This window comes from Amyelois transitella, chromosome 6 (genome assembly GCF_032362555.1).
Source record: "Amyelois transitella isolate CPQ chromosome 6, ilAmyTran1.1, whole genome shotgun sequence".
In the NCBI taxonomy this organism is placed as follows: Eukaryota; Metazoa; Arthropoda; class Insecta; order Lepidoptera; family Pyralidae; genus Amyelois; species Amyelois transitella.
Genome location: NC_083509.1, coordinates 6,254,394 through 6,272,937, shown reverse-complemented (window position 1 = coordinate 6,272,937; position 18,544 = coordinate 6,254,394). Strand labels below are relative to the sequence as shown.

The 18,544-nt window shown below is 34.5% G+C and overlaps 1 protein-coding gene across 1 annotated transcript in view; it reads left to right on the top strand.

The window, feature by feature from the left end:
• The first annotated feature begins 10,317 nt into the window (after positions 1-10,317).
• LOC106131070 (paired mesoderm homeobox protein 2A-like) overlaps positions 10,318-18,544 on the top strand; it is a 30,018-nt gene continuing 21,791 nt past the window's right edge. The window contains exon 1 of the mRNA XM_013330060.2: positions 10,318-10,546. Coding sequence (XP_013185514.2) covers positions 10,318-10,546 — 229 coding nt within the window. The remainder of the gene's footprint in view (positions 10,547-18,544) is intronic.

The window sequence follows — 18,544 nt, the reverse complement described above, 5'->3', positions numbered from 1 at the left end:
GTTGTATAACTGATATCGAGTGAAAATGTTGAAGTATGTAATATTTATTTAGGTCGATGTTAAGTTTTAGTAAATTCTAGTCAAATGTTTTACACATTCCTGTTTTCGACCAAACTTTGATTTTTAAGAATATTTTTATAGAAAGACTTAACGTAGAAGATAATGGCTTACTTTAAATGGAGAAAATTACTTCAGATTTCCGCCGAGCAGATTGACAATAACAAGACATGTTTATATAAGAAGAGCTGAATACTCATTAGCGCGATAGGGAATCTAATGTAAATAAAAACTCCCCTTATGATAAGGTAATGTTGGTATGAGGTATAGAACTAGGAGAGAAACGTACATTTATCGTAAATATTGTGTAAGTCGGCGTAGCGAGCCGCGTCCACCGCGGCGTTACGCGATGTTAATTAAACTAATTAGAATAAATTAATGGCCAAGCTTTCAAGTTTCTCTCTTAATTCTATTACAAACGTAACTTTCACATAAGTGTAAGCTTCTTTATAATGAGCTCTCATGAAAATCATACAGCGTGTAACGTATCTTTTATACATAACTAAGGCAGTGTCGTAAGCAAAGTTGTCTTACTTTTTCTCAATTATAAAGCCGAAAGTTGTGAATGGTTTATTACAAATATTGTTTTGTTTTTAATTTACAAGCACAGCGGTAGTTTTCGTTTATTTAGTTATAGTTATCATTAAGACTGTACAAATAGGAACCTTTTGGTTGAATTGAATGTACAGATGAGGTATGATGTAAAATTTAAAATAAAGTGAAAATGATTTTAAACCACGGCATTTGATATTTCTTTTAAATCCTTTATAAATACATATATCTACTTTTTTTTTCTTAGCTTAAATTCAAACTGGATTAAGTAAAATATTCCCAAATTGATAAAATAATCGAATTTTCAAGAAAAATATGAAGGGAATAAAAATACCTATATAACCTTTATTTAGGTCATCGAATATCATCAAAATAAAAATAAATTATTTTTTTTTGGTACCAATCTTTTCTGATATAGGTAGGTATATATAAGAAGAGATATTAAATAATATTTATATTTAAAAAATGTAATGTACCTACTGCCAAGACAGATTACATATCTACCTACATAGATTTCATTTGTCACGTCTTAATCCTACATGGGATAGGCAGGGCCAATAATCGTGTAGGCTACGTTTAGCTGAATTAAATTGAGATTCAGATAATGGCACGTTGCTAGCCCATCGCCTCAAAGAAAAATCCTTAATTTAGTATTCTTTCAGTAAGAAATAAGAGTCTATTTTCTTATTTACCTAGGCATATTTTATTCAAAAATAGTTTCGTATGCCAAGACTAAATGCTGTCTAGAAATGATTTAAGTTAACTTGAGCAAAAATTTAAATTATTTCTGAAATTGACGAGATTACCAAAGCACCAAAACCTCCAGATTTTATATTATTAGCTAACCTTTACCTAGCGCCTCACTGCCATTTAGCATGTACGTGTACGGTTAAAAAATGTTTAACTAGGAAAATTGGTATAACGAAATTACCAAAAGTAGGGACATAACACTTGTTTATATAGATAGTACTATATTACTAGCGGTAGATGGCGTACGGCTTTGCTCTTGCTTTATGCTTAAAATTAATCCTGGTTCTTTTGCCTGCTTCTCGAAAGCGAAGGGAATGATATCTATCCAGAACTACTTAGCGATGTACAGTACCGTCGGCAGATGTCACTGGAGGAGTTATTTGGTAGGCTTATTTTTGTAATATCAAAATTTTTCATCTATACAGGTTGCGAAACTTGACTGTGAAGTTTAATTCTTTTCGCATGGATCGATATTTATTATTATACTTAACAGCGAAAATGCGCACTTTTAACAAAAGCGGCCTCGCGAGATTTTTTTAACCTGTATTAATATTTCTAATACATATATTTTTTTTAAATTATTTCATTTCACACAAATCGCTTAGCTCATCTAGTTTTCCCTTACAGTTACACATCTTAAATCATAGGTGGCGTTTGTAGTACAATTTTTAGGTTATACATTTTTATTTAATACTAGCTGTAGTCCGGGACTTCGTACGCGTGGAAGAATCTGTCATGGTTATTCTCCGTTGTATGCTGCACAAGGTGTTATCATTAATGTATTTTAGTACAAACTTATTTTTGACGTAGGTCCTGTTTTTTTTAATCAATTCATAAAATACCCAATCAAAGCTTTTCCAGACCTGTTGTTGATAAATATATAAGCAATTTAAGTTTTCCGATCCCGAAATAAGGTCACTATTTTTTATTGGTATGTCAGATAGTTAAATAAATAGATGGGTAATAAAATAACGCTTATCATAATACACTGATATCCATACTAATACAAATTAAGTGATGTGAAGGTCAATTTTGTTCACGATTCTTAATCAATCTTAAACGGTCAATTCAACGATCTTAATCAACAACACGTTTATTTGGATAAAGATTAATATTATTACGTTGATACAACTCTTAACAAATAATGCATTAATTTCGACCAAATTATTATACACACATTTTTTTATTTTAATTATGTAGGTAGCTAATTGCTATTAATTTTTTATATAATCAAGTTGTTTATTTGTTATTACTAAAATGATTAAATAGAATTTAATCGAATTGATAAATCGATTGTAAAATTATCATAACTGTTAATTTTTAATATAGTTTCTTCCTACACTTACATTCACACTCAATCATAGATTTCACATTTTCAAATCACTAAGGCATTCTCACACTGATTAGACTTAATTTTACACTAGTCTAAAACTGTTTTAGCAAATTAACTTTTGGACATAGCAAACAGTTAATTTTGACAATTACAATAAAAAAAATATTACCAAATTTATCTTTCGTATGTTATAATATATTCTTGTTTGTTTGTAAATAAGTACTTAATTGAGTAGATACATAACAAATTTTTACTAGTACCTACATAATAAGACATTAAAAAATTAAACTTGTCTTCTTACTCATTCTAAAGCCTTACTTTCGAATACTATCGACTTTTGCAAGTAATGGGTCTGTTGCAGTTAATATCAAATTGCGGTTTATTTTTACTTGTTTTTGATATTTATTTACATTTCGACTAGGAAATTTTACATCAACATTATCAAATACATAGTTTAATTGAGGATTGGCTTTTGGGCTCGAGGACTGGCATTTCGACAAGGTTATTTACTCTTAAGTCAATAACCGCTTCTATTTACTATCCGCCGGGCCAATCGCTCTTTATAGTTAGCGTTAGATCATTGAAGGGGAAGATTGCCGGCCGGAGAGGACCCGGAGTCTGACGCTTGTCAAAGTGGCCGCCGGCGTGTTTGAGCAACTAATGAGCGGATCCCCCGAGACGACGTGTTTGCTCCGACCGCCCGATTAAAAAATAATGTCGCTACAGAAGTCATCATGCTTCTGGATTGTTTGGTTACGAGCTGCAAATAAATGAGTATGCAGTCTGCTCACGTTAGTGAACCTTACCCAGCTACACGGTAAAGTCTAGATACCATTCTATACACATAAAATTTATATTGACATAAATAAAATTAAAGAATTCGCTCCTGAATTTGTCAGTGAGGAACTTATCAAAAATATAGATGCAATTTAGAGATGTCGACCACATTTGCGGTATGTTTATTGTTTAATTTATCTTCGATGATTAGATATTTATTTCAGTCATTTCAAGACTGTTGGCTCTGTCTACCCCGTAATTAGATATATGTAAGGAACTAGACAATTATTTTATATTAGACATCTTAATTTTTGAAACAAGCAAGGGATCACTGTACACTAGTTATTTTGCGACCGACCGCCCCGTGTTCGCTTGGCTTTTTCGAGCAAACGCCCGGGTTTGCCGACATCCCTCCTTCGCCTTACAGCATTCGCGTCCTCTGTTTACTCGCCAATCGGTGTCGTATCGGACTTTCAGTGTAAATTTCAATGATTAATATACGAACTTTACTTATAGGATTCAAGATGTATGTATGGACAGATTTAGCAGGCACATTGATTTTCCTTTTTAAATTTGTCGTTGGGTTGTCGGCAATAGAAAACAATCTATTAGAATTTTACCCCTGGACGTAGTAAGAATCATCTTAATAAAACGTATTTAAAGCGTCTTGACTGTGGAGGTCACGCGGCAGTCACTTCGTGTAGCAACTCTTCAAATTAGATAGGTTTAGGCAGACGACCCGCTAGCCATGCAACCTGGTACACTCATAAAATGATGAGACCTACATTAAAAATGAGATCAGAGTTTAAATATAAACAAGATAGGTGGTATTTTTTGTAACTAGTATCGCAATATTTGGAAGGTTAAATATGTTATGATTGATAATAGTACTCATATGAGTACCAACCATGATATACCAACCAAAAAAAAAATTCATAAACATTCCCAATTATAAACATTAATATTCCTATTGTTGATGATACCGTTTCATTAAAAGACCATTAAAAAGTTTCTTAATCATTGTTTGCACCTACGCAGGCGACAGGAGCGTCAGTGAGATCTCAGCTAATGGCGTCAGCAATCATGGCGATGGTTGTGTCATCAATCATGGCCGCAGGTGCTCTGCCTGTCCCCCGCACCCCTGGTTAGGGTTGGCTTCGTCTGCACTGCTTCCAGAGTCAAAAGGCAGGAGCGGTGGTGATCAATTAGGTAGCTGCACCTGAATACGTCAAAACTATTCTGAAGCTAAAAATTTAAGGTAGCTTTAAAAAATCCAACCAAAACTGAGAAAAGAGTTTATCTATCTTAAAACACATCTGAAGCGAAAAAAATTATTTTGCTGACCTATATAAACTAAACGATCACTTTGCTTTAGTCAGTATTAAACTAAGATTGTCCACTTAATTATGGTCTTAATCGAATGTAATTTTTTTATTTGTTTTCTTTATACCTACATTGTTGACTGTGCTTACGGTATGTGAAAATTTTAATGACAAAGTTGATTGTATTGTAATAAGTATTCAAACAATTATTTATTTTAAAACAAAAATATCTGTAGTCAAATTATATATTTTTTTTATATACCTAACCACATCTTTATGAAGAAGATGACCACAAATTACTTTTAATTAATAGGCATAACCTAGTTTTTATTGTTTAAATATAGCAGTAGTGTACTTTTTCAAATAAATAGTTTTTGTTTGTTATATTTTTATTTTATAAATATTAACCTACCTCAATTAATAATCTTATTACTTGAAGCAATTTTCAAGTAAACGCAAATTCACCCAGAACAGTTTAAGTTGTTATCCGTTAATTAAAAACAGCAGAAGTCGGGGACAATAGATGCAGTGGCATGTGGCTGGCAGAGGGTACAAATCGAATTAGAAGTGTAGGTGGAGGCACGCACGCAGCCATAACCGGAGGATAATCAAATTAGACAACATTCGCCGCACGGCTGGAGTCCCTTCTTGGTAAGTGTTGTTATTGCTCTGTGCTAGCCTGATTTGGTCAAGGACGAATCTATGCAAATTGTCATTACACTAACTCTACTACCTGTCAACTTAAATAAACGTTTGAGCTGAAATGTAAAGACAAAGTCGCTCATTCGAATGCTTGATTCGATGGAAGGTCGATTATTTTCTCTTTACACTTACCTACTTAGTTGTTAGTAAAATATCATATATAATAAATTCGGGATTGTATTTCTATTTAATTAATTATGTATGAGCCGTGTAGTTCCAGGCACCAATAAAAAAAAAGAATGGGACCACTCCGTCTCGTTTCCATAGATGTCATAAAAGGCGACTTAGCGATAGGCTTATAAACTTGAGATTCTTCTTTTAGGCGATGGGCTAGCAACCTGTCGCTATTTGAATCTTAATTCTATCATTAAGCCAAACAGCTAAACGTAGGCCACGTTTCTTCCTTTTCAAGGCTGTTGGCCCTGTCAACCACGCAAGGGTGATCATATGTATGTATGTTAATTATGTATGTACCTAGTAAAGTTAAGTATAGGTATTATGTGTTGTAAAATATATTCGGACATACGTAAGTACTTTTATTTGTTATGTTATTTATTTGTTAGCGATAGATAATAAAAACATAGCTAAAGCAAAATACAACACTTGTATTCTTTAAACTTATGATTTTCTTATAACTTAGATTGATGTTAAGTTAATGCAAAATTTTCAAAGTTCAGATTGTAATTATATTATATCATATTCAAGATGAACTTTCACTTATATTTAGATACTTCAGTAACTCGGGAGTACACAAGATTGTAGGAAGTACCTAACTTAGAAATATCACCGTAAAGCCGGAGTGTCCTGCGAGAGAGAAAAACTAGAAGGTCGTTGTTTGATTGCAGGTCGCTAAGTGATCACATATTTTACCGCGGCGACTTTTGTTTTTCATCCGGGGGGCCGCCAAACAAACTGTAAATACGGACTATTTGTATTGAGACAATTCGTGAACTGTACAAGGATGGTGTGCCAGGGCAGAAAATAGAAGGAATAAATAAATATAAAAAGTTGTAAGTAGTTTGACAAAATTTTTATAATAAGTTTTGTTGTTTGGCCAATATAATTGTAAAAGTAACTATAATTAAGTAGGTACATTAGTTTCATAAATTAATGGCTTCATTTAAAGAAACATTTATTTATTTACTTATATTACTTACCTAAGTGTGGTGTGAACCGTGTGGTTCCCGGCACCAATACAAAAAAGAATAGGACCACTCCATCGCTTTCCCATGGATGTCGTAAAAGGCGACTAAGGGATAGGCTTACAAACTTGAGATTCTTTTTTTAGGCGATAGGCTAGCAATTTGTCACTATTCGAATCTCAATTCTATCTTAAAGCCAAATAGCTGAACGTGGCCTATCAGTCCGCTCAGGACTGTTGGCTCTGTCTACCCCGCAAGGGACATAGACATGATTATATGTATGTATGTATGTATATTACTTAAGTACATTTAGCTTTTGTGTCCGAAGTAATCTAGACAGTATGTTCCTTTCATTTTGCCTACCTTGATACCTACTGCGTTATGATTTAAGTAAGTAAATGCTGTATTGTTCAATGAAGGAGTACATTACAAATATAAAACAGTAGTACAGTACAAATACGGGCTTATCCCAAAGTGGGAACTCTTCCAGCCAACCTGACATTAAGAGGATCGCATACAAAATTGAGGCAAGGGTGAAGAACAGGTCATTTACAAGATATCGTATTTACCTCGGACTTAAATAATTAAATATACATTAATTTCCTTACGATAGTCACGTCACAATACATGTAAGTTTATATTAAAAACCAGAAAAGGTAGTTTATTCCAATGACGTGTAGCTAACATGGAGTAGGACGGAGATAAGTTTGAGACTGGTATTCAGGAATCCGTAAATATTGAATTTATTGGATTATATTGTTCTTGATATGCCCAACCGAAAATTCAAAGAGTATGTAAAGAAAGTACTTTGTGAGAAGGCTTATTATAGGACTGATGATTACCTTAATGATAAAAACATCTGGCTCGAGCTTGGCACAGGAACCTCGTAATTAATTGTAGTTTAATTTGAACTTAAATCAAAATTTCAGTACACTCTGTACATAAATCTTTTTAAAATTGGCAATCCATAAAATATATATATATATATTTTTCTTATTTCAATATTAAATCTCATAAATATATAAATCTCCCGTGAACAAAGTATTCTCCCGTCCACATTCTATTCTAAGTATAATTTAATATTGTGAAGTTGACGTTGTTGAAGAAAATGCTGCAGTGCAGTTTGTTACCGCTTCTTCTGCACTGACGCCTTGGAAGCGGCAGTAAACTTAGTTTTTAAGTAATTTATTTGACGTCAACCAAGTTGTTAAACCATACGACAATTATTAAGCGATATGGAGGTATCCTATAATAATGAATAAAAATTTTGAATTTGAATTTGAATTTGAATATAATTATATAGTAGGTATCGGATAAGAAGATATTTGGATTACTATAAATAATAAAAAAAATTAAGTACCTAGTTATTTGCTAAGTAGGAAATCTAACCTTCTAAAAATGTTGCATTTATACTTTCGTTTTAGGCGTGTATCTAGCATAAAAATGGCATTGTAATTACTTTCAATAAATAATAAATAAGGTCGCGATAGGACGCGTGGCATTACGATGGCGGGGAACAACCGGGCGTCGCGGGAGTCACGTCACAAATTAATGTGTAGCACAGGATAAAGTGAAAGAAGAAGAAAAAATCATTTAAAAAATATAGAAATTAAGAAAACTATTATAAGTTTGACGTGCCCTTCTGTGTGATGAATTTATTTTTCATCGCAATGGATCTAAGCCTGCTTTTCATCTGGATTGCTTCAGCGGTTACAGAGTAGGGAAACTGAGTAACACAATAAACGCAGATAAGACGTAAAGGGTTTCATTCGTAGAGTAAGAAGTAACTAAGTATTTTATTTAATTTTAAATGTAAATAACGTAGTAACTTACTAATAAATATGAGACTGAGTGTGGTGTTCCATAGGTACCTAGATTTGTTTGTTGTTCCATAAAAAAACAATCACAGAGCGCGAAACCGATTGCATTGTAGTATAATATTTTCTGTTCTTTCGTCATTTGTAGTTGTTTTCCCGCGAGACCCGTGACGCGCGTCCCGCCGCGGGTGCAATATTGAGAATATTTTACGTGTAATTTTCTCATGAAAATTTCCCCGGCTGCATTTACCCCCCGTTGTGGATGAGTGATATCTATGAAATTGAAAATTAAAACAAAATTAAACTGTTTTTATGTTTGGTTGTGCTTTTTGGATATTATTGCAATAAGTGGAATTAAGGATTGATCAGAATCAAGTTATTGAACACTGATGGTTTTATGTAGCTCTGAAATAGTTTTGAACTTGTAAAAATAATTGTGTTATAATCCCATAGTATATTCATAAAATATCCTCTATCTTGTCTTATTTTTATTTACGCCCAGGATAAGATAAAATATAATTTCCTTAATAACCTTGATAGGTTTTACTATAATATGTAATCATGATTCACAAGAGATAAATATGTAAACATTTGAGAAATTTGTAAAGTAAAAATAATATTTGATTTGCCTTTCCTTTCTCATTGATTACTTTTATTTGTTATGTTATTTATTTGTTAGCGATAGATAATAAAAACATATGTGAAGCAAAATTGTTGTATTCTTTAAAATTATGATTTTCATAATTTGACCATCCTCAACTCAAATTGGACGTCCAGGGTCGATTCGAACAGGTCCCCAGAAAAATCTATGGCCCAGTGAACGCTATACACATAACGTCCGTGGTAGCTGCTTGCAACAAGTGGAAAGATGTATTCTTTGCCTACCCCTCCTAGGAAAAAGGCGTGATATTATGTAAGTATTTTTTTTTATTAATTTATTTCTAATATATAATTAATATTCCGCAAAACTGTTTTCACAGTTTGACTGGGGTCAGTCTCATTTTAAGTTATTAATTTAACACAACAAATAAAACTATATATCTATAACGTGTAGGTAACAATTTAATATCTATAGAAATTGAGAAGTTTTTTTTTGAGTATGTATGTATTTTATAACACCTAGCATAAAATACAGGAGTCAGGAATGAGTGGTTCTTACATTTTTTTTATCAATTAATTCTAATAATAATTTGAAGAATAACTTAAACATCTTTAAAAGAAAGTTGGGGGGCTCATTTTAATGACATGTAATTATTAATTTTGATAAAGATTAAAATATTTTAATTAGTAAAAGTTCATTACTTTTGTGACATGCACACAAAGTTGTGAAAGTCGAGGTCTCGTAGCGATAAGTACCCATCCTACCTACAGACATTCATTAAGTGGGTACCTGGATCGTTAATTAAGACTTTTTTATTTTCCTCAATGACAAAGGAACTGTCGGCGAAAAGAAAAGTAGACAAGTGTCGTGACACGCACCCCGCACCAGCGGCGCGGAGCGGGGTGCCGCCGACCAATGAGCGCGCCAGGGCGAGCCGGCGGCCGCGACCATTGGCCTGGCCCCGGGGTGCGCGCCCCGCCCCGTCCTCGAAGCTCGCCCTTATTGAATTAGGCTTATCATTCGATTTCGAGAGGGGCGAGCGCACGGTCCTCCGCGCCGGGAAAAACTATCGCTCGCATCCGATACCATCTGTAATCGGCATAATTCGATATAACCGCGGCTCATCCAATTATGCGGCTGTGAGCCTCCGCGGAGTCCGACACAAGACGCACGCGCCCCGCGCGGCGCGCCGCCTCGCGGACTGCTCTTTTTGAAATATCTGCGGTTTTTTGGAGCACATGTTGAGTGAGCTGGTTAGATAGCCATGGAGTACGGGTACTTGAGCGGCGCGGGCGGCGGGTTCGAAGGCGGCTGCCTGGGGTCCGGCGGGGGCGAGCTGTCATGGGGCGAGCTGGCGTCGTGTGGCCAGATGTCGCAGGCGGCCTACCGCTACCAGGGCATGCGGTACCAGCCTCCGCCGCCGCAGTGCGCGAGGCCGCAGGACGCCGCCATGAGAAACCACCACATCTTCCCGCCCTCGATGAATTTGCAACGTAAGTCTGTTTACGAAAGTCATTTGTTTACCGGCGGCGGTAACTCATCACAATGTATTGTTTACATACTCGAATAGTCTGTCTTATTAACACATTGATATTATGTTTGTACACACATACATAAACACCGTCTTTTCCGGAGGTGTAGGCAGATACTACATCTTTGCACCTCTCATGGTCCCTACATAACTTTTTCTCTCCACTTACTTTTACTATGACTACTTTATTTGATATTTTTGATATGACTCTCGATTTGAAATTTATTGAAAAAAAAAAATATTATTCTCAATACGGAAATTATGTAGGTACCTACTTATTTATAATAAATAAGAAACTCTAAATTATATGGTACTTAAAAAACCAAAAACATTACGCAATGTGAAAAATACACTATATTTTTACTCTCTTTAAGTGCTACGGCGTAGAACCGGACCGTAGCGTCTGCTACAAAACCGCGTTCAGCCCTACGGAGATCAATATGTCGTAGCTCGTAGACAGTCGTAGCTTCTTTAAACTAACGACACGCCTCCGTTGCAGTTGATATATACTTATTTGGACATTTCGTTTATTTATTATTGTTTTCTAGTTATATTATCATCTATCATGATAAATTGATTGAGAATGTTGTCTGAGTTTGTATGTTAAAATACTCGCCAAAACCTAAAATGATACAAAAGACAGAAAAAAGCTACATTGAAAGGGGATAGTAATTCTAGTAAAATTATAACTAGATCGATGCTGATTAATTCATTGGCGTAACGGACACTTAAAGTTTAATATAAATGTTAAGTTCATAATCGAATATTATGTGATTGTCACTCTATCGTCACATAATTATTTTTATTGCTCAATACAACTAGATTTATTGCATTGAAAAGAGCGGCGGTGGTCGAATCTGTTAGGTGTTCAGTTAAAAGGAGTGATGCGCAGAAAGTCACAGGTTCAAATCCTACCTCGGCCATGTACCAATGACTATTATCGAAGTTATGTACATTAGTTACTAACTGATGCTCTTACGGTGAGGGAAAACATCGTGAAGTAACCTGCACATTAAGGCCACTGGATGTGTAACCATGATCGGTTACGGAGGTCAGATGGGAGTCGCTTCGTGGAAAACCCTGACTTACCCAATCTAGGATCTATGGTCAAAGGCTCCAAAACTCCAGGCTCCTCTCCGGAGTGGTGAGCATGCAACGGGGACTAAAGGATAAAAAAAAAAGATTAAAACTAGATTTATTGTACTTTGTGGTTCCCGACTCATAAGAGAGTAGGACCACTCTATTTATTTCTATTCGATATCGTAAAATGCGATTAAGGGAATGGAATCACATATATCTAGTGCAAGCTCTTATGCTGATCTGGTAGCAAAAAAAACATAGTGTGTGTTGGCACATTGTAAATGTCAATAGAGGGTAAGACTTACGAGCTTGGAATTATTTTCCTTTAAGAGATGGGCCATCATTAAGCCATATAGCTGAACCTGGTCTTTTCAAAACTGTTGGTACTGTCTATCCCGTAAAGAGTAAAGACGTGATTGCGTGTGAATAAAGAAAAACATAATATGTGTTAGGAGATTATAAATGTCAATTTTAACTCTGGATTCTTCTTTTAAGCGATGGGCTCCTCGTAGCAACCTAATAATAATATAATAATAACGTTTATTTGCTCTTCACAAAAATGTTCTTATTAACTAACAATAATGTGTTTAATCTTTAAATGACATTGAAGTCCTGCGAAGAGCCAAGTTCCTGAAAAAGGTCCAGGTGGACCTGTGCTACAGGTAACTTGGCCCCTCCCTTGGCATTTTAGGTGTTAGGTATTACACATTAGGTTATATTTAGTTTAACTACCTATATTTATCAACTAACACAATCGTAGATTCTATTCTATTCATAATATGTCTGGCTGAGTGTTCAGTGTGAGTGTGATGTGTGTGTATCGATGAGTGTACTGAGTATGGTGGTAGGTATAATTACGGTCGGAAATAGTATTTGTGTGGCGGGTAGCATTAGAGACGGCCAATTGAAGTGAGTTCATCAACCTCTCACACTATTGAATCTGAATTCCATCTTTAAGCCATACAACTGAACATGGCATTTAAGTCTTTTCATGATTGTTGGTTCTGTTTATCCCGTAAAGGATAAAGACGTTATTGCATGTGTATATACTCCGCCAGCTCTTAACTGAAATTCTCGTTTTTCGTTTCATGGAAACCGAAAGAAATTAGCCTTTACGCGCTGTTAAGTACTATGTTTGAATTTGGGCCATAAAGTTTTTATATTATGCAAAAAAAAATTCATTTTCATTGCCTCAGTAGTTAAGCTATGGAAATATGGTTTTAATTTGATTTGATTAAGAAGTAAATACTTAAAAGCTTGGTATTAATGTCTCTTGATTCTGAAAAATTTGCAAGTGAAAGTTATTTTTGCACAACGTCCGCTTAATATAATAAATAAATAATATAATGAAATGTTCCTGAGGTAGTTTTGTATGTATCTCATCTGAGAATAGTGATAATTTTTAAGTTTACCACTAAGTGCTTTTATTTTAGTGAAATTCACACTAAAAGCTCAAAACTATTTTTGTTGTTTCATATGCATTATTGCTTAACTAGTTGTTGCCCGCGACTTCGTTAGCCATAAAATGAAATCTGTGTTACTAATTACTGACAATGTCAGTACAAAAAGTTGACCCCCTTTATTGCTCTTTGAAAGGGGGTGGCGGAAGAATATTTTTTTATATCAGTGTTTTAAGTAGGATCAAGCCTAACACATCTGATAAAACTACATTCAAATCGGAGTTAAAGTTTTCGCGTGATCCTACTGCGCGTACAAACATAAAGACAGACATACAGAAATAGTAAAAATCAAATTTTCGGCTTCTGTTGGTATTCCACAGATTTCCTATATCGAGTTTTTAAGTAAAATATATACATAGGCAGTATCTTTCAAGTACTTCTGGCGTTACTCCCGCATATAATAGCAATCAGTTGCACTCCAATATGAGAGTTCATGGGCGCGGTATGATTGGGTCCTGGTCTGTGCGGTTTTTAAGTTGACCACTGACGATTTTATTGGTCACTAGCTGTTGCCCGCGACTTCGTCCGCGTAAATTTCTAAATTTCCGCGTTAACTTATTTGCAGGCAAACTCATGCCTTGAGTTCATTCAAATGTCGATAACTTTTTTTTTAGTGAACCGATTTTGATGAAACAAACTTTAAATGTTTTTCTGAGTTAAAACAAAGCAACTGGTAAAGTTTTAAGTAAATCAGTTCAGTACTTTCGGAGATAATCGTGATCATACATACAGACAGACAGACAAGGAATTAAAAAAAATATTTTTGCTTTCTATTATTCATTCTAAGTGTATCTCTATCCATTTCAGTCAAAAATACTAAATGTACAGTATTGTACAGACAAAATATTTTTACTATTTTATTATATGTATAGATTATGATTATTTAAAAAAACTCAGAAGTTATTCATTCGATTTTGATGGGTTTTCTTTTTCAAAATGTACACTGTAAAACAAAATTCCAACTAATATTATAAATGCGAAAGTAAGTTTTTTTATTTGTTATCTTTTCACGCATAATCTACTGAACAGAAACTTGAATATGAACTTGTCATCGCTATCGCTATCGTTATCTATATCTTATTTTACATCACAACATATCTTTTTTTTTCAACTGTTACTCCCATACATTAGTATTGCAACCAAGACGTCTCCATGCACTATCAGACGAGACTTTTTGAAAACATTATGATTTGCTCATAAAGACCTCAGTTTACTCCTATCGATGTCATTAGATTAATCATACGTTCCATCTGCTGTAAACATTGATTCCAGATATCTACTTTCTCTATCTGACCCGTTTTTCCACTCATTAAAATATGCCAAACTGATATTTCCTTTTTCTCCTTCTCATTACTTTTCTTTAACATATATGTAGTTTGTTATTGCCTGTTATTCCTCAGCTGATGACGCCTGTATAATCTGATCGACAACAACAATAGAAAATACATTTGACAAGTAACTTATTCATAGTCAGATATTGTTTGTTGTAGTATTTAATAAAAGTAAAGTATTACTAATTATAAGCAATGAAATTTGTCAAACGCATAATATCATCTATACAATCAAACTTTCAAAACCCAAACAAAAGGTAAAATAAGTACATTCTTAAACTTTATCTTTATTGCTCCTGTTCGTAACACCAAAGTGAAACCGTTTTCATTTGGCGAACGAACCGGGCCGGGAGGTTGCGACGACGATCAAGAAACAAAGAGTAGTGACTTCTAGCGGGGGCGGGTCGAGGGTGCCAGAGGGGAGGGAGACGGGAGGGGGCAGGACTGCTTGCCGCGTGAGCGATTGCGCCCCTAATTGGCAGCGGCGTCCGCGAGAATCTTAAGGGGAGGACAACGGAGCCCTAACCTTCTTCGCGTCTTGCGGCTCTTGCCTCGCTTGGACCTCCCCCCCTCCCCTCCGACGCCCACGCAACACAATAACTCACCTAGGGCGGCTCACGTAATCTCGAGTAAGACCGGATTATACCCGTTAATCATGCGGAAATTAATTACAAGTTTGTATATTAATTACAGAACAATTACAAGTATTACTCGTTAACATTTGTAAATGTATTTGTTTGAGAAAGTTTGTCAGTCAGTTCGTTTGTAAGAAATAAAAATACCTGAGATACTCATAACGGCGTCAAACAATTAAGTAGGTACTATAAATTTTACATACAACGGTAAAAAGTTCATAAATATTGGATTTTAAACCTAATTTCAAGTTGGATGGATTTGAAAAATTTAATGAATTTTAATCTGTTAATTATAATGTAGGTATTATTTAATATTTTGTCACAAATATTGTTTGAGCGAAAGGTACATACAAATATTAAACAACATATTTTATTACCCATTTTTTTACTAGACATACCCAACTAGAATTATATGAAGTGATAAATTTGTATGAAATAAAAAAAAAAAAAACTAATACTAATGAGTATAACTACATACATATATATATATATATATGACTTTGAGCTTAACCACGTAAGGACGTGGTTAAGCTCATAGTCTTGAAAAGACTGATAGGCTATGTTCAGATGTTCGGCTAAAGATGGAATTGAGTATAACTAAAATAATTGTTATACTCGTTGTAATGTATGCCTACCCTTGTCTACCATATATGCGAACATAAGCATCTTGTAGCTGTAACTGTTACTTTATGTTACAAAATAAAGTCATTAATAATCATAATTCATAATTGAAATCAATTTATACCGGGTGCGTCCGTTTGATATTTCTTGATATCTAAGTAAGTATAATGACGGCCTCTGTGGCGCAGCGGTAGTTCGCTTGTCTGTGACACCAGAGGTCCTGGGTTCGAATCCCGGCCAGGGCATGATGAGAAACGAACTTTTTCTGATTGGCCTGGGTCTTGGATATTTATCTATGTATATAAGTATTTATTATAAAAATATAGTATCGTTGAGTTAGTATCTCGTAACACAAGTCTCGAACTTACTTCGAGGCTAACTCAATCTGTGTAATTTGTCCCGTATATATTTATTTATATATTTATTTATAATAAGTAACATACTGGCAAACAGAAATCATAGTATCAAACAAGCTCGTTGTAGCTATAAAGCTCAATAAATTTTTGCTTAGCTACGAGTACTTATATAAAATACATACTTGAACAATCTTGTACTCTTGTACAATATAAATATTTCATAAATTTAATTCGCATCCTAAAAGAAAAACATTTCGCAAAAGAACAAAACTGTCATATATTCTTTGCCTCAAGTATTGTTTCTCCCCAAAACACACACGATTTGCGCATTACATCGAGGGAAAACAGTTCGCTATCCAACCTGATATCGCCATTTCTATTCTCATGTCGTCTTTGTATGCAAGTGGACGGGTTAATTCGATTTGGTGTGAGGACGAGGGCAATATTTTATCGCATCATGTGATCTATTCTGTCCCAGTATAGTATAGTAGAGTGGGTCATAAAAAAGGCAATATTTCTCAGTTGAGCTGCGCCGGGCTGCGATCGTAACTCCGACAATGTTACTGCGGCACACTCGACTACAAAACCGTCTTTTATTTTTAGGAAAGAAATTATTGTTTTGCTACAAAGTTGAACATTGTAGCACCTCTGTATCTCTCGGCGCGTCTTGATGATTTTTATAATTTCAAGTATATCGAGTGTTCATTAGCGTCTTCAAAAAATATTTACCTTTAAAATACTTCAATTAAAAGGGAAATAGGCTAATACTTGAATTTAAGGTCAGATTCATAGAACTAACAGATAAAATATAGTAAAAATTACAAACGCAATCAAAGAACCCGTATGATTCATTTGTTCAATACTTACGAAAATTGTGTATTACATTTGAAAAAACTCTGTTTCAAGTGTAGAGGGAAGCTCAGTTGCATCCTTAGCTTGTTTGATATTTATTTTTTCATCTTCAATCAGCATTCGTTTTGGGCATTTAAATTATATTAACATATACAAACCTATTAATTAATAAAGAGAATATTTATTTATTAATATTTTAAATAAGTATCTAATTGAAATAATTATCTTCGTATTGGTCGCAGAATACGAAAATTTGTGGCATTCGGTCTATAGAATGAACGAAAACCATCCCGTTGTGTTATGTGTGTTTATGATTGACTCGAAGGTAGACGTTCCTTTTACTGCCGCCATTACGCAAATTTACCCACATGTTTATTTGCAATATAAAATATATTGCCGTTGTGCATTAGTCTATTTATGCTTTCTATAATATTAAATATTTATCGTTGTAAAAATTTATCTTTTTTTCCCAAAATAAATAAGATAATAAAGTACAAAAAGGTACCAACTAAACGTTAGCTGCCCGTGTAAAATTAATCGATTTAAAAAACATTATTATGGTATCTGCTATAACAATACAAGTTAAAGTCAACCCATGGTTTCATTTATATAATAAAACAAAATTAAAAAATCCGCTGACTCATATCATAACAAATAACCAATTATACTTGATTAGGTTACCTACCAAAGGTTAAGCTTGGAAGAATTTTCAAAAGCAAGTATTTCGGGCTTCTAAGCAGAAGAGAGACCTCATATTAACACAAGAAAATGTACGTAGCAAGCAATATTTCAGTAAGATTCATTAATCTGACGTAAACCCTTCCGTGGTCGCGGGCGCTCGCAATATGGCGATGACGCGCCGACGTACCCTGCATTATGGATGCCGGAAAAGTTCCCGCGTGACGCGAGAAAAATGAACCACCGCGCTCGCCAGATGGATTGCGATACAATTCACTGGGAATCCCACTGCGGAAAGCTGGATCTTTGCATAGATTCTTTATTTATGTTAAACACATCGTTTGTCATATTTTTTTACATTTTTTGCGATTGATATTTTGCTCATAAATGTTTAAAACACACCAAGTTATACAAACGTATATATATATATATAGTAAAAAGTTACTCAGATTTTTTAAAATTTTTATAGCATTACCAATATTGTATCCTTAAAATACTTACAATATTTACCAAAGTTTTAAGAATGATGCCTGTGCAAGGAGTCTCGCCATCTTGTAATTAACTGAAGACTTCAAGCCGGGATGAAGAGTGGGAAGAGGGGTAAGGGGGCTACGGATCATATCACCTGTGAATTAATCGCTCTCTGACGATTAATTAGTACCACGTGTGCGCGTAACCGGCTTATGTGAGCACGTGACTGAACCTGTTTAGATTTACGTGGTGTAGTATTGGCAGCTTAATTTACTTAAGTAGCAGACGGGAGAAATTAGTGATGAAGTTACGTAGGTATTTAACATTACCATTTATACTTACTAGCTGTTCATACTAATATTTCAACTTTATAATATACATATTAATATACATATTAATTTTACGTATTTCCCGTTCATGTGGGAATTACTTTTCTAAGGCCTAAGTTATATTTGTACTGAAATCGGAATAGAACG